Consider the following 23,440-nt stretch of genomic DNA (forward strand, 5'->3'; position numbering starts at 1 on the left):
TTAGAGAGGGTTTTGCTATAGGGTGCATGCGCTCGTCAGACAGACAGAGAGAGACAGAGAGATAGAAAGCGAGAAATCACCCCCCAGGGGGGATGGCCATGCCGCAATCCCTTCTCCTCCATTCTCCTCATGGGATCGTGGGCACGCACGCACACGTACCTGGTGTGAGTTTAAGCCACCGGGTCTGAGACTCGAACCACCGTCGACTATGTGGGAGTCCAGCGACATAGCCATTACACTATCTGCTGGTCCTCCTAGCGTGAGTTTTAAGCTACTGGGTTCGAGACTCGAACCGCAGTTGACTACATGGGAGTCCATCAACATAGCCATTATGCCAACTGCTAGTCCCAACAATGGACTATTCTATCTTTTTAAACTAAATAATTTTTATAGTTCCATATTTTTAAAATAAATGTCAATGAAAATAAGATGAAGCTTATTTATCTTTTCTTTTTTAATTGCCAGGAGGGTGTGTGTACTCAGCAGAGTAAGCAAGCACATGCACACTCTCCCTAATGTAGTATGGTCATGCCACAATCCTTTTTTTCTCCATTCCTCCATCCTGTCAGGATCCTGGGTACATATGCACATATACCCTGCATGTTTTTCATGCTATCGGGACTGGGGTTTGCACTGAGGTTAGCCACATGAGATCTGGCTCACCATTCACAGCGCTCAACCTCTACACTGTGGGCCTGCCCATAAAGCTTATTTAAATGTAAAAATTATTATGTAGCAGTTCACAGTTTTCAAAATGTTCTCATACATGTAACCTCTTGGTTGAATTTTCTTTTTCTTTTTTTTTCTTTTAATTTTGTCAGGGGGTATGCATTTGTTAGGGACAGAGAGACAGGAAGCAGGAGAAAGTATCCCCTGATGGGGTATGGTCCCACTGCAGTCCCTTCTTCATCCCTCCATGCTACTGGGACTTTGGATACACACACACATGCCTGGTGTGTTTTTCAAGTCACTGGGGCTAAGATTGGAACTGTGGTTAGCCATATGGAATTTGGCTCCCTTAGTGACTAGACTATAGGGTCAGCCCTCTCAGTTGATTTTTCTAATAGTCCCAGAGAAAGGCAGGGCAGGGAGCAAGTTGTCTCCAAGGCTCCATTAAGGTTCAGAGATTTAAATGACTTTCTCATGATCAGCACTTTGTATCATTACATTTATATTTTGTTAATTAACCAAAGAGCCATATAGATTTTGAAGAAGAGGTGCAAATTTTCTCATGGTGTCTATTTTGTCTTGTGTGTAAAACAATACAAGTTATGGAAGTTGGCTAAATATCACTGTACCTATTTCACTGTTGTTAAGGCCAGCAGAGGCCAGGAGCTTTTAGAAGACTAGTCCACAACTAACTTAAACTCTGTAAAACTCTTAAACTCTTAGTTTTACCTTTTAAAACAAGGGAATAAAGTAGTACTAACCTAAAGTCAATGTATGGGCAAAGAAAATATATGCGTTTCAAAGGGCTGGGTGCAGTCTACTTGATAATCATGCTACATTGACATATTTTTATAAGGCTGATGAGTATATGTGATTGTTTTTGTTCTTTGACCTAGGTACAATAAAAATTTAGAAGAAGCTAAAAGAATTGGGATTAAAAAAGCTGTCACAGCCAACATTTCTATGGGTGCTGCTTTCCTGTTGATCTATGCATCATATGCCCTGGCGTTCTGGTATGGGACCTCCTTGGTCATCTCAAAAGAATATACGATTGGGAAAGTCCTGACTGTAAGTGGTGTCATATTAAGAAACAAATCATTATTTAAGATGCCAGTGAAGTCAGCGGGTGTTGGTTTGACATTAGAAGAATATATTTTGAAGAACTATTGAATAATACAAACAGATAGGCATTACTAGGCTAAAAAGTAGAAAGGAAATTAGATGCGCCCAGCAACCAGGTTTGTTGTCTTCATTGCGTATCATTTGCACAGTTTCTCCTGTAGCCTAAACTATACGAAACATTACCAATCTCCATGGCATGAACTTTGATTTGTCGAGATTATTCCTTTCTGTCAAACTTGATGCTAAGCACTTCACTTTTACTTTCTAATTTATTGTTCCCAAAAAAGATGGCAGATACACAGTTTACCTTCTTTTCAAATTCTTTTCAATGACAGCTGGTTCACATCACAAATTTATAGAAGTTTAAGTTACTACTCTTCCAAATAGAATATTCTATTTGGAAGTTTTCCATGTTATAGATCTTTGTATAAGCATAGATAACTTGACATTGTTATTTTCTTTTATTTAAAGAAAATGAAATAATTTATAAACCAAACTCAATCTATTTATTGATGTAATAAAGTTACTGTTAAAAAAGTAATTTCTTAGAAGGAGAGCAAAATATATAGAGTTAATGAGAGACCATATTGAGTCCCTTAAAATTGTTCCCTTTTCCATGAACCATATTTGTATCATGTATGTAATAATCACCTCTCCTCTTTTTCCAAACTATTGCCTCATCCAACATTTGTGAGGTTGTTCAGTCAAGAATGGCTTTTACCAAAAAACTTTTTTAAGGGTAATGATGCTGTGGGTGTGCCTAGGTCATGTTAAGAGATGTATTCCATCACTTATGTTATAGATAAGCAGTTTAATGTCAGTATTCACTGAACCCAAATCTGCCTTCAAACTAAAGGTCTTCAGAATAGTGAGATTTGGTATCAGACCCACTTGATTCAAATTCCAGCTGTGCCACTTACTAACTGTATGATTTGGGGCATGAATATAAACTTTTAAAGCTTCCGTTACCTCTTCTGCCAAATGGATATGATAAGAGTATTGTACCCTCCCATTTAGTGTTATAAAGAGGAATTGAAATAATGAGTATAGAATCACTTAACAAAGTTCCTTTTGCCTAAATTATTGGGCAGTATAATTCCACATGAATCAGAAAAAAATAAATAATTCTTTAACCCTGAAGAAAAGCACAGAAAATTTGAAACCATACTGCTTCTGTTATTATAGAGTCATAAAATTATACAAAATTATAAGACATATTTTGAACATTATCTTTAAAATTCAGTATTTTGAAATTTTGAAAGTTGTTTGTAAACTGTCAAGAATTATGGAGTATGAGCTAAAATTTTTTGCTATGAAAGGAAATGTTTGTGTAAAAATGTAAAAATAAATAAATGAAAGAAAAAAAAAGAAAAGCACAGAAAAGTCTTTAACAATAAGAAAGTAATTTCTGTAAAACAAACAAAAAGATTTCAAAAACCTATTTATCAAGCCTCAGAGAGAGTCTGGCAGGAAAAAAGAAAAGACAACCTGGTAGAGAATCATGCCTTAGACCCACAAGTGAAGCGAGGCTATCTGTGTTCCTAGCTAGCTAGGAGGCTAGAACAAGAGGATTACACGTGATGAGACTCATAAAAACACTCCTCTCTTTCTGCCCCCCCCTCGTCCTTCTGCTCTATCTCATTGGAAAAAAACCATGTCTTAAGCATGTGTACTTTATCATTTATAAATATTTTTATGTGCATTGTCACATCTGATACAACATCTCGAAGGTTGCCAGGGAGAGAGAAGGTAGAAACTTGACCATTTTGCAAACAAAGAAATCAAAGCCAAAGATTCTAAGAAAATAATCTAAAAACATATAGCTAGCTAATTGCTACTAACTCGGGATTCAAACCTGAGTCTTCTGACTCAACTGACATTTGTTTCCACTTTACCCTGCTGATATCTAAATAAAGATTCTTATCAAAATGTTCTATTATGATTTTCTGCTGCAATAGAACTTAAAGCATTTTCTCACTGAGCAAATATGGCTAAAACTGAATTCTAAACTAAAAGGTATTTAAGCTTAGAAAATTTTTACTCTTACTTAAAAATTTGTATTATTTTTGAACACTTTTTTATTTAATGTTATTTATTACCATTATCATTCTTTATTTTGACCAGACACACACACACACACACACACACACAGAGAGAGAGAGAGAGAGAGAGGAGAAAAGTGAGAAAGAAAGCTTCCAGTTCCAGGACTGAAATTATGGTTGGCCATGTGAGAGTCCAGCACCTTAATCACCACGCCACTTGCTGGACCAAAAAATTTACATACTTTTTATCAACAAATTATAGTTATATTGCACTCAGGGAGTTTAATGTGTTCTGAGATATGTACAAAATATGAAGTGAGTAAATCAAGCTGCTAACATGCCTGTCACCTCACTTGACATTTTTAAATTGTGAAACATTTGAAATTTTCTCTTAGTTATAAACTTTAAAAATGTTTTTTAAATTTTTTTAAATTCAACTTAATTTTATTTATTTATTTATTTTAATCTGACCAGAGAGAGAAAGAGAGAGGGAAGGTGACAAAGCAAGCCACCAAGTCCAGGACTTGAACCATGGTCAGCCATGTGGGAGTCCAGTGCCCTCAACCACCACGCCACCTGCCGGCCCCAAAACTTTAAAATATTTTAAACACCTGATCTTCATATTGCCTTGCCATTTTAGAATTTAGTTAATTATAGGATGAGCAGGTGGCATGGTGGTTAAGGAGCTGTACTCCCACATGGCTGACCATGGTTCAAGTCCTGGACTTGGTGGCTTGCTTTTTCACCTTCCCTCTCTCTTTCTCTCTCCCTCTCTCTGTGTCTTTTTGTTCGAATTTTAAAATTAATAATAACAAATAAAATTAAATAAATAATTCTTTAAAAAAGGAATTTAATTAATTTTGTTAGAAGGAGAAAAGGAAGTTTGAAACAAATTATACTAAACACTAAGTAACTGGATGGTTTTCCTTTTCCTTCCTCAGGTCTTCTTTGCTGTGTTAATTGGAGCTTTCAGTGTTGGACAGGCATCTCCAAGCATTGAAGCATTTGCAAATGCAAGAGGAGCAGCCTATGAAATTTTCAAGATAATTGATAATGTAAGTCTGAGCAGGATTTATCCATCTGTCTAAAAGATTGTCTAGTTACGGGTTCATTTCTTTAGCGCTTTACCCAGCTTTCCACAAAATGTCCCTGAAATTACTTACTATAACCTAGTAATCTCCTGATATTTTATTCTTTTAGAAGCCAAATATTGACAGCTATTCGAAGAATGGGCACAAGCCAGATAATATTAAGGGAAATTTGGAATTCAGAAATGTTCACTTCAGTTACCCATCTCGAAAAGAAGTTAAGGTACAGTTATACATGATTAATCTGTGATAAAACAATGTATGGATGAAGTCTCTGATATTTTACTTTAGAGAATGTAGGGGGAAAAAAGCAAGATACATGTTTCTTAAACCAAATATTGAATTGAACCATCAGCTCATAGGCCTTCCATCTGTGAACTGCCTTAAAGCTTATTTCTCACTTGTGCTGGTAGATCTTGAAGGGCCTCAACCTGAAGGTGCAGAGTGGGCAGACGGTGGCTCTGGTTGGGAACAGCGGCTGTGGGAAAAGCACGACGGTCCAGCTGATGCAGAGGCTCTATGACCCCACGGAGGGCGTGGTAAGGCTCTTGCTGAGAGAGACACTTCAGCTGCAGCAGTTTCCATTGCAGACCATTGCAGTGTTGTCATTTCAACTACAAATGCATGAAAATCACACCTGCTATTAATTCCAGGTCAGTATTGACGGGCAAGACATTAGGACCATAAATGTCAGATATCTGCGGGAAATCACTGGTGTGGTGAGTCAGGAACCTGTGCTGTTTGCCACCACGATAGCTGAAAACATTCGCTATGGCCGTGAAAATGTCACCATGGATGAGATTGAGAAAGCTGTCAAGGAAGCCAACGCCTATGACTTTATCATGAAACTACCTCACGTGAGTTCTTCTCGACCTTTATTGTTCTCAAGGTGCAAAGAATAGAATGTTGTACTCATGCATAGGAAGTCAGGAATCTCCTACAAATTGGAGAATGTTCATAAGAATAATCAAGATTACTTCATATTTTATTTTTATTTATTTTAGTTGTTTTTTTTTTTTGTTTGTGTGTTTGTTTGTTTTTTGATAGAGTGTGTGTGCTCACCAAAAAGAGATAGAAACAGAGAAAGTAAGAAATCACTACCAGGCAGGGGATGGCCACACCATAATCTCTTATCCTCCCATTCTCCTCTCAGGATTTCTGCCACACATGCACATGCATCCAATGCGTTTTTAAGCCTCTGGGTCTGGGACTTGAACCATGGAGTTGGGCATATGAGAGCCACTGCCTTAACCACCATAGCACCTGCTGGCTCTAGTTTGTATTTTAGAGCTCTACCAGTATCAGCTAGTAGTAGACATTTTTTTTTTTTTTTGGACAGGTTTTTGCTATGGGGTGCATGAGCTTGCCAGAAAAAGAGAGAGAGAGAGACAGAAAGCAAGAACTCACCCCCCAGGGGGAAGGGCTATGCTACAGTCCCTTCTCCTTCATTCTCCTCTCAGGATCTTGGGCATGCATGTACATGCGCCCGGAGTGAGTTTAAGTCACCAGGTCCAGGACTTGAACTGCAGTCGACTACATGGGAGTCCAGCGACATAGCCATTACACCAACTGCTGGTCCCAGTAGTAGACATATTTCTTAAACTGGGATTGGTTCTTGCTAAGTTTTAAAGAACTGGATTGTGTTTCCTGAGACTTGGGTGGTTTATGGATTACTTCCATGTTTAAAATGTGACAGGAGATAGCTTCTTCTTTTGCTAAGTCCTCCTATGTGTTCTGTTGTAGAAATTTGACACCCTGGTTGGAGAGAGAGGTGCCCAGCTGAGTGGAGGACAGGAACAGAGGATTGCCATCGCTCGGGCCCTGGTTCGCAACCCCAAGATCCTGCTGCTGGATGAGGCCACGTCAGCCTTGGACACAGAGAGTGAAGCAGTGGTTCAGGCGGCTCTGGATAAGGTCGGTGAGCTGAGTCTGATTCATCTGACTTATAAGCAAAAGAACATCCCACTGCTAATTCTTCTTAACATTCATAGTCTCATAAAAGGAAATTTCTCATCACTTCTAGGGGATTCCTTTCACTTGTTAAAAATATAAGTATTAGCCCTGTTCGAAATCTTTTTTGTTTGCTTATTCAATTTCTATTTATTTCTCTGTTCTTTTTTAAAATTGTGACTTGCACAATTTATAAATTAAACAATGAGAAATGTAGATATATAAAAATTGGTCTTCATTATCATCTTGAAAACTTAGCTATAGGGATGTTATAACCATGTTATATAGGTTTTGAGAATTTGTCATGTTGTCAACAAGAGGGAAGTACAATCTAAAGGTTCACATTTAGCTTCCAAGATGTAAATTGCCACTTGAAGCCCGTATGGGAAATAAGGAACCTTTTATCCTCAGCAGAGGGGCAGAGAGAATTTGATGTTAGAAATCTACCTGAGCCGTGAAATGCCCTTTACTAGCCACCGTGTGACTGTCCTATCATTCTTAAGTCACGTGCCACTGGACAAATAGGACTGAAGTGCTTGCTCTGTGCTGGGTGCTCTGAGTTGAGCTGTCAAAGTAGATTGCAGCGATCAAAGTGTATTTGTTCTAATTAGCCCCTCTCTAATGAAACTACACTGTATGTTGCTTTAAAAATACTATCAGTGCAGTTAACAAATTGTTGGGGGGTGGCGGGGAGAGCAGGTTACTAAACATTCTGTGAATCCAAATAGAAGCAGATGGAATTGGGGCTGCTTCCCCACTCCTTCACTTTGAGAATTTTATTGTTAGTTACTGGAGAGAAATACAGAGAAATATAGAGTAGTGACACTCCTAAGCACTGGGAAAATTAGTAAAAGTTAAAGACATCTCAGACAAGTTTGTTTATCTGGTTTTGTATCATATTCAAATTTTTAAAAAAAGACTAGGCACTTAAAACTTTTAGAAAATTTTTCGAGTTTTCCGTAACGCTTCTACCCAGGAATAAGTATCATTTACTAAGAACTTGCTATATGCAAGTCACAGTGCTCTGTGCTTCAAGTGCATTATTTTATTGAGTCATCACAGCTGCCCCCTGTGAGTGAGTGCTGCTATTATCCCCATTTTACAGATGAATAGGCTGAGCCGCACACAAGTTAATACACTTTGTTAAAATCCTGGAATTCATAAATGACAGAAGTAGAATTTAAGTTGAACTCAAATGACAGCAAAACTGCATTTGTCTGCCTTGTTTTATTGTCTGTCTTGATCATCCACATGGTTCTGTGAAATGGGACATTATGTTCCCTAGGGCTGGCCACTAGCTGGTGTATACCAGAAAAGCAAGCTGGCCTGTGCTGGTTTTGATTAGTTAATGCCTGGGCTGTGATTTTACTTTGTGTAAATTCCTGATAATCACTGCAAATTTAAACTAATAGTGTTATGTAATATTAAAATGCATATGTTATATGTGTTTTTGTATTTTTATAATAAAACATCATTTAGACTATTATCAATTGACGATTTTTGAAGATAGTCAGGGACTATTTAGACTCTATCAATGGACGATTACAGAAGATAGTCAGGGACTATTTTCTGTAGCTTTGATAGTTTTATAATGTCCAGAGCACTGGTGTTTAGTAAATGCAAATTGAAGAAGTCAGTTTTTACCAGTAATTGGTAATATATTCAAAAGCCAAATTGCTCTCTCTTTAGGCTAGGAAAGGCCGGACCACCATTGTGATAGCGCATCGTTTGTCCACAGTGCGTAACGCTGACGTCATTGCTGGTTTTGATGATGGAGTCATCGTGGAAAAAGGAAGTCATGAGGAACTGATGAAAGAGAAAGGCATTTACTTCAAACTAGTCACCATGCAGGTATAGTGTACTTCTAGAATTTTCCTAAATTTTCCCAGGGATAGGCTGATTGTGCTGCATTTAATGAATGTCCTTTGATTTAATTATCTTGAAAAGCAGAAAAAATGCTTGGGTGAACTCATAATCAGTTTGGTGTTTTAGATTTTTTTTTTCTCTTAAAAAGGAGCAAAAAATAAGGAAGGATAGGGACCAGCATATAGCATAATGGTTACATTGTTGGACTCACATGGTGGTTCAAGTCCCGGACCTGGCCACTTAAAACTCATGCCAGGTACATATGTGTGCATGCCCAAAATCCCAAGAGAAGAATGGAGGAAAGGGGATTGTGGTGTGGCCATCCCTTCTAAGGAGGGTGATTTCTCGCTTTCTGTCTCTGTCTCTTGGGCGAGTGCACGTGTCCTATAGCAAAAATTTCTCAAAAATAAGGATAATTAGAGAAAAGTTTAAAGAAGCAAACATTTAAGGGATATAAAATTGGAAAATTATCTTTTGAAGATAATATGTATCATAATATCTTTAACTGGATTAATATGCAGTATATTCATGCTAGGAAAATTCATTTTGCATGCTGTAATGATATACAGTAATTAAATGTATACAAATAAAATGTATATAAAAGAAAAATTTTAAAGGTAAGCTATCCACCTTGGTAGCCACTAACCACATGTGGCTAATTGGCCATTTGAATGGTAGTCTGAATTGAAGTGTCCTAAGTTGAAAATGTACACCAGATTCCAAAGACTTAGTCCAAAAAAGAGAAGGCAAAATATCTCCATAATTTTAAAAGCTATCCACCTTGGTAGCCACTAACCACATGTGGCTAATTGGCCATTTGAATGGTAGTCTGAATTGAAGTGTCCTAAGTTGAAAATGTACACCAGATTCCAAAGACTTAGTCCAAAAAAGAGAAGGCAAAATATCTCCATAATTTTAAATCAATTATACGTTGAAATGATAATATCATTGGATAGCAATAATATCATGGATATAATAGGTTAAATAAAATGTAATTAAAGTCGATTTTGACTCTTTTCCCATTTTCTGCTGTAGCCACTAGAAAAATTTGAATGGCAAATGCAGCTCATGGTTCGGCTTGTACCATGTTTCCATTGACAGTTCTGATCTGAAGCAAACTTCCCTGAGCCAACCACTCACAAAAGGGAGATGACTAGATAAGGTACATGGGATAGATGGCATGTTGTTTAGCACATTCAATGGAAAAACTTATTTAGTGGTTTCCATTTTCACATATATTATACACACACAAGAAGGAACAGTAGTTTAACTTACTCTTTTCTATTATTAAACAAGTTATCATTTTTCTAGATAGCTGTTGTTCAGTGCCTAATTTTCATTGGTTGACTGAGCCTAATGAGCATATGAATATTTCTTGTGTATTTTAGACGGTGGGAAGTGAAATCGAATTAGAATGTATGACTGTTGAATCCAAAAGTGAAACTGATGCCATAGAAATGTCTCCCAAAGATTCGGGATCCAGTCTAATAAGAAGAAGATCATCTCGCAGGAGTGTCCGTGGATCACAAAACCAAGACAGAAATCTTACCACAAAAGAGGCTGAGGTACGAGGAGGATGGACAGTTTTACACGTTGAACCCTCTTACTATAGTTCCCCAAGTTTGGTGGGCTGTGGTGGGAATGGGAACAGGAAAAGGTTTTCTGGCATTCTCTCTCCTGTCTTACTTTCAGAGTGTTCCACAAACCAAAATGTCAATATTTTAGAATCAGTTGAGAGTTTAAGAATGACAATTTATAGGACAAGGTTTTTAGAATTTGAATACATAATTTATAGACACTAGAGAGGGTCTTCTTAAAGAGCAACATTTCTATTTTCATTTTATCCCTTCTTGTAAATCTTATTGTCATGTTCTGAATGTCAGGTAAGAAATAAAAATTTGTCAACATGTTCATTTCTTCAAACAGAAAGGAGTACTGCAGTGGAATATGTCAGCATTTTTTTTAAAAAAAAAAAAGCTAAATAGTCGCCAGTTTATAAGAAATGGGAACAGGATATATTCAGGGCTGTCTCTGTAGCAGAACAGTTAAGCCCTGTCCACAGAAATCTGGATCCCATATGGCCAAATGGGATTAGAATCCCAGCTCTTGGAGCTCAATAATCACACTGGGCATGCATGTGTGCCTGCCCCAAATTCTAATGGAATGGAGAAATGGAAGAAAAAAGATTGTAGTATGACAACCCCCCACTGGGGGGAGGGTGATTTCTCTTTCTCTCTAACAAGCACATTTGCTCTCTGGAAATTAAAAAAAAAAAGATATGCTATATCAACTTGGAAATTTTTGTGCATGTAGACATGTACAGTGTAAAATAATTTATCAGTTATATTTTTAAGAATTAAAGTTCATATCTTTTATGAGAGAGAGAGAGTAACAGGTCTCTTAGGCAGTGTCTCACCGTACTGTGATCTTTCCCCCAGCTTCCCAGCCTTCCAGGATCACAGGCACACATGTTCGGCATGCTTAAGTCACCCCGGGATCCATACCTGAGCTGCATGCTCTACTCCCCATGATGGGCTTCAATTCTTTATAACTAGCCTGTTACACTATTTTGTATTTTCCAGGATGAAAATGTACCTCCAGTTTCCTTTTGGAGGATTCTGAAGATGAATTTAACTGAATGGCCTTATTTTCTGGTTGGGATATTTTGTGCCATTATAAATGGAGGTCTACAACCAGCATTTTCAGTAATATTTTCAAGGATTGTAGGGGTAAGTGTTTATGTCTCTATGGGGTTGATTTTTTGTGAGTCCTGACTACAGAATGAATTAGCTGTATTTGTGTCAGTACCTAACCACAGAAACAGGTACCTTTGTGTGAAAGTAGCTGCTTGAAGGTGTAAGACTAGAGGACTAGGTTGTGAGAGGAAAGCTGATTTTGTTAACTTCTGGCAGCTGATTTCCATCCCAAGGCGTTGGGTTCCCTGACATAGTCAGTGAAACTGGTGAGATGACTTTCCCAGACCTGTCTACATTAGGGTCTGGGCAAACCTCATCAACTTTCATCTCATGAATGTGCAGAGAGAGTTCCTCATGTGTTTTTCAAACCAATTTGAGAGAGCTGTTCTTTAACACACACCTTTTACGCATGAGCATACTCCCTCTGGAAGGTGTAATTTTCATCCCACAGCTTCCTAAAGATTGAGATTGGCATGTGTTGGTTTCACCAGATTTTAATGGTTGCGTTTCTAAATACCGAAGATACGATCTGGGCAGGAATCCTCTCTGTTTAATGACAGATATTCAAACATCAAGCCATACTGCTGATAACATTGTGGAGAAAGATGTTGATTATTACAAGAATAAGCCAAACACTAGCTTGTTTTTCCCTTTACTCATGATAGAGCACATGCACATTTGTGTGTGTGTGTGTGTGTGTGTGTGAGAGAGAGAGAGAGAGAGAGAGAGAGAGAGAGAGAGAGGAGCACCTCCAAAGGGTCTGGCATTGCTCCTGTCCTCCAGCCTATCGGATCTTGGGCACTGTCGTTCATGCCTGGCATGTTTCAGGCTGACTAGGCCGGGTATTTGAACCTGTAGCCATCACGTGGGATCCAGCTCTCCTTGAACAGTACATTACTGCTGCGCTACAGAGCTGGTCCTAACATTTTCTTTTTAACTCTCTTATTATTATTTCTGATTATTTTACCAAAACGTATGTAACTATTCAGATCTACCTGTACGTGGCTAACTGATTCAGGTGGATACTTATGTTTAAAGGGATCATTCAAGAAAAATTTCTCCAGCGCTTACTCTGTGTCAGGTATTTTTCTAGGTGCTGAGAACACTGAGAAGGAAACAAAATGTGTGATTCCATGGAGCGTACATCTTTAGGACAGGGGTCAGCGAATGTTTTCTGTAGAAGGCAATTTGCTAAATATTTTAGACCTGGTAGGCCATAGAGCTTCCTGGAAATACTCAGCTCTGCCCTTATCGTGCAAAAGCAGCCATAGCCAGTATAGAAGTACGTGAGCTTGGCTGCATTCAGAGTTCACTGATCCCTGTCCTATCATGTGTCTTACAGGCAGCGGGTAGACAGTGGGGTTCGTCAGAAACATCAAAGTCAGTATGTTAGGAATGGGTTTGGCTCCTTGTAACAAAAACTCAGTTTTATATTTTTCTCATTGTTCACATAACAATAAATCTGAAGGTGGTTAACACCTAGCGGCTGAGTAGGTACCACCAGCCATCTGTTATCATTAAAGAAATGGCTCGACTCCTTCCTTGCTGGCCACTGAACCCTGAGTAAGTCAACTGAGATCTCTGTGCTCCAGCTTCTTTCTGTGTAAAATGTGATGATAATAAAACAACTTTTTTTTTCTTTTTTTTTTTGGAGAGGTTTTTGCTGACGTGCGCTAGTCAGAAAGACAGAGACAGAGAGATAGAAATCACCCCCTAGGGGGAATGGCCACGCTGAAAATCCCTTCTCCTCCATTAAGTGGATTGGTTTAAATTGATGTCTGATTATTGATTTTAATCTCTTCTAAAAATAATTTTTTTTCTCTCTCCAAGGGATAAAGTTGTCTGGGTTGGGCTGGGAATGTCACTCTCTTACAAGATTTTGTCCTACTTGAAGGGTGATATGTATGTATTTTTTTCCTCTGAAGTCATTATCCTGTGTATTCTTTTTTTTTTTTTTTTCAGAGAGGTTTTTTTGCTACAGGGCACGTGTGCTCACCAGAAAGAGAGAGAGAGAGACAGAGAGAGAAAGCGAGAAATCACCCCCCAGGGGAGATGGCCACGCCGAAATCCCTTCTCCTCCATTCTCCTCTCAGGATCTTGGGCACGCACGCACATGCGCCTGGTGTGAGTTTAAATCATTGGGTCCGGTTAGCCATTACGCTAACTGCTGGTTCCATCCTCTGTATTCTTTAAGCCCAAGCCACCACCCTCATTCCTTTAACCACTTCTGGAAAGGTTTCCATGACGGTGCTAGGTCAGCTGGTTGTGGGTCCCACCTGGCCATCCTGCAAAGTAGGCTGGCTCAAGGAATTCTCCTCCTTTGTGAAAGGCCTGGGCTGAGTGAATAACCATGTCTCCATTTACCAAAGCCACACCACCAGATTTGCTCCAGATACTAGAGGGCAGTTTGCGAAGTCCAGAGACTAAAATAATGAGTTTACGTTATAAACCTAATTCCCCACCAGGGGAAGAGGAGCGTTTGTTCTCATTTCTACTTTACACAGCAGGGGTGGCATGCATTGTTCCAGGAGGGAATATGAGCATAAAAATATTGGGTCACTTTATGAATGAAAGACTCATTCCATTCTCAGCCTCAAAGGAAGGCAGGATAGAGATACCTTTGAGTTGGCCTTGGGGAAGCCATCCCTGACTCCCCTATTCGGGACATAGTTGTGAGGATAAAGAGAATAGTATTCATGAAAATCTTCTTGGAAGTAAGCCTGGCACAGAGGAAGAATGCAGTCATTGTTACGTATTATTTTTGTTGGATTGACTAGTCAGGAAAAGTGGATTGGTTTAAATTGATGTCTGATTATTGATTTTAATCTCTTCTAAAAATAATTTTTTTTCTCTCTCCAAGGGATAAAGTTGTCTGGGTTGGGCTGGGAATGTCACTCTCTTACAAGATTTTGTCCTACTTGAAGGGTGATATGTATGTATTTTTTTCCTCTGAAGTCATTATCCTGTGTATTCTTTTTTTTTTTTTTTTGAGGGGTTTTTTTGACACTGGCAACCGGTGCACCCAGAAAGAGAGAGAGAGAGACAGAGAGAGAAAGCGAGAAATCACCCCCCAGGGGAGATGGCCACGCCGAAATCCCTTCTCCTCCATTCTCCTCTCAGGATCTTGGGCACGCACGCACATGCGCCTGGTGTGAGTTTAAATCATTGGGTCCGGTTAGCCATTACGCTAACTGCTGGTTCCATCCTCTGTATTCTTTAAGCCCAAGCCACCACCCTCATTCCTTTAACCACTTCTGGAAAGGTTTCCATGACGGTGCTAGGTCAGCTGGTTGTGGGTCCCACCTGGCCATCCTGCAAAGTAGGCTGGCTCAAGGAATTCTCCTCCTTTGTGAAAGGCCTGGGCTGAGTGAATAACCATGTCTCCATTTACCAAAGCCACACCACCAGATTTGCTCCAGATACTAGAGGGCAGTTTGCGAAGTCCAGAGACTAAAATAATGAGTTTACGTTATAAACCTAATTCCCCACCAGGGGAAGAGGAGCGTTTGTTCTCATTTCTACTTTACACAGCAGGGGTGGCATGCATTGTTCCAGGAGGGAATATGAGCATAAAAATATTGGGTCACTTTATGAGTGAAAGACGCATTCCATTCTCAGCCTCAAAGGAAGGCAGAATAGAGATACCTTTGAGTTGACCTTGGGGAAGCCATCCCTGACTCCCCTATTCTAAGGCTCTCCTGAGTTTTGTACTGGGCTGGGTGGGAATTAGGTCAGACCCAGAATGACTCCAGTGATTGAACTAAAAACCTTTAAATATTTTCTTACAGGTTTTTCTAAGAAATGATGATGATGATGAAACGAAACGGCAAAATAGTAATATGTTTTCACTCTTGTTTCTAGTCCTTGGGATTATTTCTTTTATTACATTTTTCCTTCAGGTAAATGTCTACATTTTTTCTTTATTCATTTTGGGAAATGCATTATTTTTCAACAGGGAAGTTCATGAACAGTGAAATTTTCCCTGTAGTAGAATTAGTTCTCTGTTATCTTGGCTACTAACAGACGTTTCTTTGATATGTATATAAAGCAAAGACATTCCCCTCCTCTGGCTTCCTCACCTTCTTTCCCCATCTTCTCCTCTCCAACTGGAGCTATTAATAAAGCCAGAGGAAAATATAATTGGAACAAAGTTAGGGTTCAAAAATAGGATTTGGGAAGCTCAATATAAATTTGGATATTGGTACTGCCATCAATTTAAATATTCCAATTTTTTTTTTTTGAGAGGTTTTCGCTATAGGGTGCGTACGCTCGCCAGACAGACAGAGAGAGACAGAAAGCGAGAAATCACCCCCCAAAGGGGCTGGTCATGCCGCAATCCCTTGTCCTTCATTCTCCTCTCAGGATCTTGGGCACGCACGCACACATGCCCGGCGTGAGTTTTAAGCCACTGGTCTGGGATGTGAACCACAGTTGACTACGTGGGAATCCAGCGACATAACCATTACGCTAACTGCTGGTTCCCTGTTTTTCTGTGTTCTGAAATCAAAAACAACAAACAAACCGAACCCCCTAAGTAGGTCGTACTGAATTAAAAAGGGTTTGAAGAATTTACTATTTAACTTTTGCTGAAGTAGAATGAGCCCTTCAGAAGAATGTCAATCCTCAGACAAAAACAGTAAGAAACATTTTTATAGAGTCAGATTTTTACAACTTGCACATCATTTGGCTGAAGTAAAATTGCAAGAGAACTGAGTACTCTAAAAGCTTAGAATGGTAAGGCATTTTGGGGTTTGGTGTGAGATCTAGATTTGAGTACCACTTGTTTCTAGTATTGTGTCCTTGAACAAGCAAGTAATTTAACTGTCTAAGCCTCAGTAAAGAGGTCATGTGACCCAGGCCTGTGTGTAATAATCAATTTTTTTTTAAAGATTTATTTATTTAATTTTATTTGTTATTATTTGTCTTTTCATGTGACCAGAGGGAGACAGAGAGAGAGAGAGAGTGAGAAAGGAAGCCCCTAGGTCTAGGACTTGAACCACAGCCAGCCTAGTGGCAGTATGGTAGCTCAACCACCACACCACCTGCTTTCCCCTCAATCACTTATTAACTGAATGATTCACAATATGTAATTTTTTTAGATAAAACTCTAAATGTTTTTTATTTAACATTTTGTAAGCATGTATTAAATTTCTTAAAAGAATAGTGTTCAGAACATCATAGGAAATGCCAAAGAAAAAAGACTGACTCTTCCTTCACTAAATACTTTAAGTCTCACTGAGAAAATTGACCTGCCTAGAATAAAAGTGACACTCTAACCCCATACAAGATCGCCACACCAACTCTTAAAGCCATGGGTGTGTGGAGAAAATAAACATTGCTCAGCGTGACGCTGGTTTAGGGGTTGGAGGGAAGTGGGCTCTGACCTAGTTCCCTAAATTCTGTTAGTTTGGACTGGAGAAGCAAAGGAAGTTTAAACATTGGTGCTAAGAGTCTGGCTTGCCAGATGCGCCAAGGTGAGCACAAGGTGAGTTACAGGACCGCAAAACTGTGGAGATAGCACAAGGCCTGAAGATGGCCAAATGTTCACCTTCTCATTTTAGAAACGGAGGAAGCTCAGTGGGCGATTAACAGCTCAGGTTCTGGGTTCTCATGCTGGCTGGGAGTCTCACGGTCTTGGATTTGGATTCCAGATCTGCCACTTTCTAGCTGACTCTGGCATCTTACCAACCTCTCTACACCTCGCTTTCGTCTGTAAAGTGGTGATTACGGGGTTGTCATAAGGACTTAATGTGATAATGTATGTAAAGTACGGAGTCAGAGTAAGTGCTGAGTAAAGGCCAGCTCTCAACAAAAGTAATAATGGTAATATTCCTGAAGTCGGCAAGGTCTTTCACATTCCGTTCAGTCAAGTAAGAGGAACTTTATTATCTTCATTACCAACGAAGCATAAGCACATTTGTAATTTTAGACTTAAACTCAGCCACTCTAAGATCGTTCCCCTCCTCTTTCTCCCTGGACTGGTGTCGGTATTAGCAGAGGGCAGAGGGTATGTCTGTGGGCTTTTTGTGCCCCCAACTTCGTGCTGATAACCCGAGGGCTCCGCAGCCCCATCCAGCGTTCAACGACATGAGCCCCCCTGGCAGTCACATTTAGGATTTGGCTGTAACTTTTCCCCTTTGCGTGTGCTTCTTCCCTCTCATGTGCTTCTTCCTCTCTCTCTCAACAATGTACGACACGCTCCTCAGGAGTGCAGCAGAGACGCAGTTGCCCTCCTCTGATTTTCTGATTCCCCAGGAGATTCAGACTTGTCGCCACGGTCTCTCCCCTTCTGGAGGGCCTCTCCTCGCCTCCATTTCTGCATTGGGCCATTTCCATTCTACGTCCCCATGTCATTATGTGGCAGGCCCATCTGTAAACTGCCACTTCCCAGTCCAGAAAAAAGAGGCAGGACTGCTTCTCTCTAGTCCTGTATCTTCAAACTCACTGTGAGGAGGATTCTGTTGTCCCTCCTCAGTGTGGCCCATCACGGCAGCACACTCACATCTTACTGTGTTCTTTCCTGACTCTCTTCCCTCGTCCCAGACACAGGTGATATTCCCCAGGGTGGGGGCGGTTGGGGGTAGGGAGGAGCCGTGCAGCTGTCCACTCTCAGCCAGCCTCGTCAGCCTAATGTTGCTTCTAGACTCTTGCTTTTGTCAACTTGAAAACTAGGACTTTGATTTCTTTGTTCTCTGAATCCTGCTGGGTTGTCAGAAGTCATGACACATTTTTTTCATTGTGAAAAACATTGAAAAATACATCATGACTTTTCTGATGACCCAGTACATGGCTGGGTGGCCATAAATTCCTGTTTGCCCTGATTACTTCCCAGGTCTGGTATAATTATTAACAGTCCTTCTCTCACTCTTAAAAATGTCCCAATTTGGATTGTACATAATACAGCCACCTTGTGTAGAGTGTCCCATGCCTTGGGAACACCACCAACTTCCTAAGCAGTAGATCCTGTTCCCTGGGGGGAAATAAAGTAGGAAAGGTAATGAAAGACAGAGAAACCAATTTCTTAATTAATTCCTGACCAGCCTATCAGTTAGTTGGGAGTGGCCGTGTCAGTTTCAAAACTGGGCTCTTCCAGCTACACCACCAGGCAAATGCACCCACACCTAGTACCTGCTGTAGCACTGACGTTGAGTCCCCTCTTCTGTGTAAATAGCATCTGAGTCCCTGACAAGTCTCTTGTGCTGCACGTTTTTCTTTACAGGGCTTCACTTTTGGCAAAGCTGGAGAGATTCTCACCAAGCGGCTCCGATACATGGTTTTCAAGTCCATGCTGAGACAGGTACGTCTGTTGGGTTGTGCCTTGGGTGTATAGACCTCCTCAGCAGTAGGAAATCTGCCAAGCTCTTCTGCCCAAGCTCCTGTATTGGTCATCCCTCACACTCGCCTCAGAGATATGACCGGAGCACCCCTAGGTGCAAGCTAAGGCCCTGCTGTGTGTCTGCTATGGTCACAGGGAACTGGGTTGTTTGAGATAATTGGAGTCTTCAGAGTGGACTCACTTCAGCCTTTTGCCTGGATGCTTGTGGACAGTGTAGGTAGAAGTGCCCTTCAGCCCTCAGCCCTTTCCTTTCTTTCAATCTTTCTACTGGGAAACCCAGGAAACTCCTGTTTCTTCCCACCAAATGATACCCTCTGCTCCCTTTCTTTCCACAATTCAGAAGTCATCTCATGGCCCACTCCTCACTACCTAGTTTCTTTGCTGGGGCTCAACTAACATATTGATTCATCCTAGCTGATGACTTAATGGAATGCTTCTAGCAAAGCCCTAACAGTGACATATGTGAATGCTTTTCTTGGGGAAGGGTGTTGGGAGACCAAGGACATGTGTCCCAGAGCAGCTAATTCAAAGGGGTTATTTAACAATCATGAAAATTTCGTATATGACTTTATAATTCTCCATTTTTAAATCACAAATCACTTGTCGTTGAATAAAATAAGGCTTTAGGAGGTTTCCCCAGACATGTCAAAGGCCCTGAAACCCTGGCAGAGAAGCATCCATTTGCTGTGTTAGGATTTCGAGAGGACAGTCAGTTTCCCAGTTGTTTGGTTTCCTCAGTCATTCCCTATTCCTCCCACCACCACTTAAATGGAAGTCATACTTGTGCCAGTTAGTGACTGACTGAACCAGAATTGAGTCGGATAAAAGAGAACACTGTTTAATGGGGTACTCTGTCCATGGACCCTAAGTCAAACCATATTGACAACTGAGATTCCACTTAGGCTTGAATCCGACCTTGGTCCAGGGCCAAATGCCCCATTACTTGCAAACCTCTAGGCCAAGTGCTAGGACCATTATACTTTGGGAGCTGAGCTGATGGTTTGTGTAATGTCCCCTCCATAAATTGCTAAGTAGGGCAAACATATTAAGTATCTCCTTCTTGTAAGGCACAATCAAATCTGAATGGTTTCTGTCTTTACGGAAGTCCCTGTCTTCCAATGGGGAGATACTTAAGCCCTTCAGGATATTGAGAAGTAAATCAATCATGCTATAATAAATGATAGTACTTGGTTTGAAATTTTTTGAAAAAATGATATACTGCTTTAATGCAAGTCAGTAATTCAGATAATTTCTTAGAGACCATAGTTATTTGCAATAGATAAAAGTCTATATTTTAAGTTTATACTTTTGTTTGTATATTTAAAGCTGTAAATGGTTTTACAAAGGAAATACCATTTCATGCTGATTGTTATATTTCAATTTAGATTGCTTTTATTGATTTGTTTTTAACTCAGCTCATTTATTCTGTACTAAGGTACAATTATCTAACTGCTTATTCAACGTCTCTATTGACAGTCTAATAAGCATTTCCTACTTCAACATTTCCAAAGTTGCGCTTTTGACTTTCCCTCCTCAGGAGGCTTCCTCCTTTCTTACCCTCTCATCCCTCATCTCAGGAAATGACAACTTCTTTCTTCCAGTTGTTCAGGCCAAGATCCTTGGAGTTGTCCTTGACTCCTCGCTCTCTTTTTATTATTGAAATAATCTCTTATCTGGTTTCACTGCCTCCTTCCTTGTCTCTGTCAAGTGGGTTCACCTCAAAACAGCCAGAGTTCTTCTCCAAAATTATAAGTCAAATCACATCCATCTGCCTTCTTTACAGTTATCTCGGCTGTGCATACTGTGGTCCCCACTACCTCTCAGACCTCAAGTCCTACCATATCATCCTTTTTTTAGCACCCAATCTGCTCCATACACAGTGGCTCACTGCGTGTGGATGTGAGGAGAGGCTCAAGAGGGGCCACATGAGGACAGAAACCTGTCCAGAGGAAGAGGCAGGTGGTACAAATTCAGACAAAGGTTCTCTGCAAGCTACTGTCAGCCTTTAAGGCCATCTTGCCAGTGTATTCCTGTCACATATGCTTCTGCCTCCACCTTTGCACAGATTGTTTGTGCCCTCAGATCTCCTCCCTTCTCTACTCAAATGTCATCTTAGAGACGCTTTCTCTGTCCCCTCCCTGGGCTCTAGAATAGCACCTTCTCTTACTTCTTTGTCCTTCTTACCCCAATATGTTCTTCTTCATAGCATTGTTTACCATAGGACCTCAGATATATTTATTTGTTTGTGCCTTCTGCTTCTAAATCAAAGGTTTTGTGAAAACGACTTTGTCACATTAGTTCACTATTGTGTATAGGTCTAACACTTAAAGATCATGCTTGGCAAAAAAAAAAGAAGTCATGTTTGGGACAAAATAGGCACTCACAAATATTTTTGATAAATGAACTCATATATTTATGTACTTAGGGTTAAGGTCCTTACTTGTCTAACAGTTGTCAACTCCCACGTGCTGAACATGGGATGTACACGTGATAAACAGAACTGACCCCGTCTCTGCCCTCCTACAGCTAGGAATCTCATAAATAGGGTTTTATGGTCACAAGATCATGTTCTGCACCACAGGATGTGAGCTGGTTTGATAACCCTAAAAACACCACTGGAGCATTGACGACAAGGCTGGCCAATGATGCTGCTCAAGTTAAAGGGGTATGTACCTTCTTTCTCCTGGTGCTTGTCTCTGTGGGCCATTTTCAACTTCCGCATGAAACTGAGTTTTCATTGCAGGCATTTATTTTTATCATCAATCAGAAATGTTATGTCAACATCTGACCTACAAATACATTATGTGCTTTGTATAGCAAAAATGTTAACTGAACATTATCTGCTACATAGCAGATAACATATAAGCTTTCTTTCGTTATTGCGGTGTTACTCATGCCATTGACATGGTAAATGGTGAAGAATATGCATAAAAGGAAGGACTTATCAGCATATCTTTCAGGATCAGTTGGTTTTAATTAACAGACAATTGTAATAGTTACTGAAAAAAGGATGTGTGTGATTGCCGTAATGAAGTTTAGGGGCATTAAAGTTTGGAAAGGAAGGGAAAAGATATTCTTTAAAATAGGTTGAAAGAAATTGGGACCAGCAGTTACCTTAATGTCTTTGTTGCTGGACTCCCATGTAGTCGACCACAGTTCGAGTCCGGACCTGGTGGCTTAAAACTCACGCCTGGGATGTGTGCATGTTTGACCAATATCCCGAGAGGAGAATGGAGGAGAGGGGAATGTGGTGTGGCCATCCCTTCTGGGGAGTGATTTCTCACTTTCTGTTTCTCTGTCTTTGTCTGTCTGGCAAGCACAAGAGCCCTACAGCAAAAACCTCTCAAAAAAAAAAAACAAACAAAAAAAACAGGTTGAAAGAAATTAATACTCACCTCTAAAAATTAAAGGAAGCCTAGACAAAATAACTTCATTAGACTATAAAACTTAAGTTTTGCTACTACTTGAATCTCTTTAATTGACACAACTAGAAAATATTGAACCAACAGGTTTTGATTTTTGGCTGTAATGACAATTTCTTCCAGAATTATGACTGTCTATGGCAAAAATACATGAGATGTTATAGATATGAAAAAAGCATGTGCTCTCTGCAGCGTATTTATCCCCTCGGGCCTTACCAACCTATCTTTTAATCTTTTCATTAGGTGGTAGTCATACACTAGCATTGTCTGGGACTTCTGGAAGAATGTATTAGATGATGAATGTGGAAGCATGCAGAGAGTTGCAGAATTGCAATATAAGTCTTAGGAATTGTTTTAACACAGTTCTCTTTGCTTAAAGCAAATAGAGCAATAAAAATCAAGGTTTTGATCAAGTTGTATAGAACCCAGCAGAACAAAATATACATTGCTTGGAATGGGTTTGAGCTGTTTTAGAACACACTGCAGTCCTGCCCTTATGGAGTCAACATGGCATGCCAGATTGTTATAAATGCTGTGGTGGAAAATGGAGGCAGGATGTGCAGGAGGAGCCTGCTGGTTATCAAAGAAGGAAGGCCTCAGAAATGTGAAGGAAAAGCACCATCCTGTAGGTATCTAATCAGAAGGTCAGCCAGTACAAATGCCCTGAGGCTGGAGCATTCCTCCAGTTGCTCCTAAATGACAAGGAGGATAGTGTAATTGGAGTGAAATCATGAAAGAAAGGGTCATAAAGGTCAAGGTTAGCATCATATCTGGAGTTAGGTGGGTATTGAGCACAGGAGTTATATGACATGAAATTTTAGAACCATGACTCTGGATGCTGAGTGAATAGGCTGAAGGGGGGCAAGAATAGAGGTAGAGTATCTATTGCAGTAATCCAGGAGAGATGACAGGATTTTAGACTAGTGTGGACATACTGAAGGTGATAAAATGTAATGAATTCTGGATATATTTTAAAGGTGCAGCCAACAGAATTTGTTGTTTGGATTTGATGAAAGGTATGAGGGAAAGGGGTTTGAAGGATGATCTTGAAGTTTTTGACCTGCATGACTGAAAACATGGGAAGCCTGTAGGAAGAGCAGATTTAGGGGAGCATTGAGAGCTCTGAGTTGGATGTGGTAAGTTTGTGGTGCCCGCATTAGACATCCATGTGGAGATGTCAATAAGGCAGGTGGATGTGCATGTCTAGAGTGTAGCAGAGAAGTCTACATCTCTTTTTTTTTTTTTTGGG

The 23,440-nt window shown here is 40.1% G+C and overlaps 1 protein-coding gene across 1 annotated transcript in view; it reads left to right on the forward strand.

Annotated features, from left to right (window-relative positions):
- The window catches only part of LOC102483808 (multidrug resistance protein 1), a gene marked incomplete in the record, with an annotated part of 79,478 nt that overhangs the window by 45,560 nt on the left and 10,478 nt on the right, over positions 1 to 23,440 (forward strand). Inside the window, 12 exon segments of the mRNA XM_006170484.3 lie at positions 1,566 to 1,737; positions 4,775 to 4,888; positions 5,034 to 5,144; positions 5,335 to 5,460; positions 5,575 to 5,778; positions 6,665 to 6,835; positions 8,561 to 8,722; positions 10,126 to 10,302; positions 11,320 to 11,466; positions 15,222 to 15,332; positions 18,653 to 18,730; positions 21,351 to 21,434. Of these exon segments, the coding sequence (XP_006170546.3) occupies positions 1,566 to 1,737; positions 4,775 to 4,888; positions 5,034 to 5,144; positions 5,335 to 5,460; positions 5,575 to 5,778; positions 6,665 to 6,835; positions 8,561 to 8,722; positions 10,126 to 10,302; positions 11,320 to 11,466; positions 15,222 to 15,332; positions 18,653 to 18,730; positions 21,351 to 21,434 (1,657 nt within the window).

Source organism: Tupaia chinensis, unplaced genomic scaffold (assembly GCF_000334495.1).
Source record: "Tupaia chinensis unplaced genomic scaffold, TupChi_1.0 Scaffold148587_1, whole genome shotgun sequence".
NCBI lineage: Eukaryota > Metazoa > Chordata > Mammalia > Scandentia > Tupaiidae > Tupaia > Tupaia belangeri.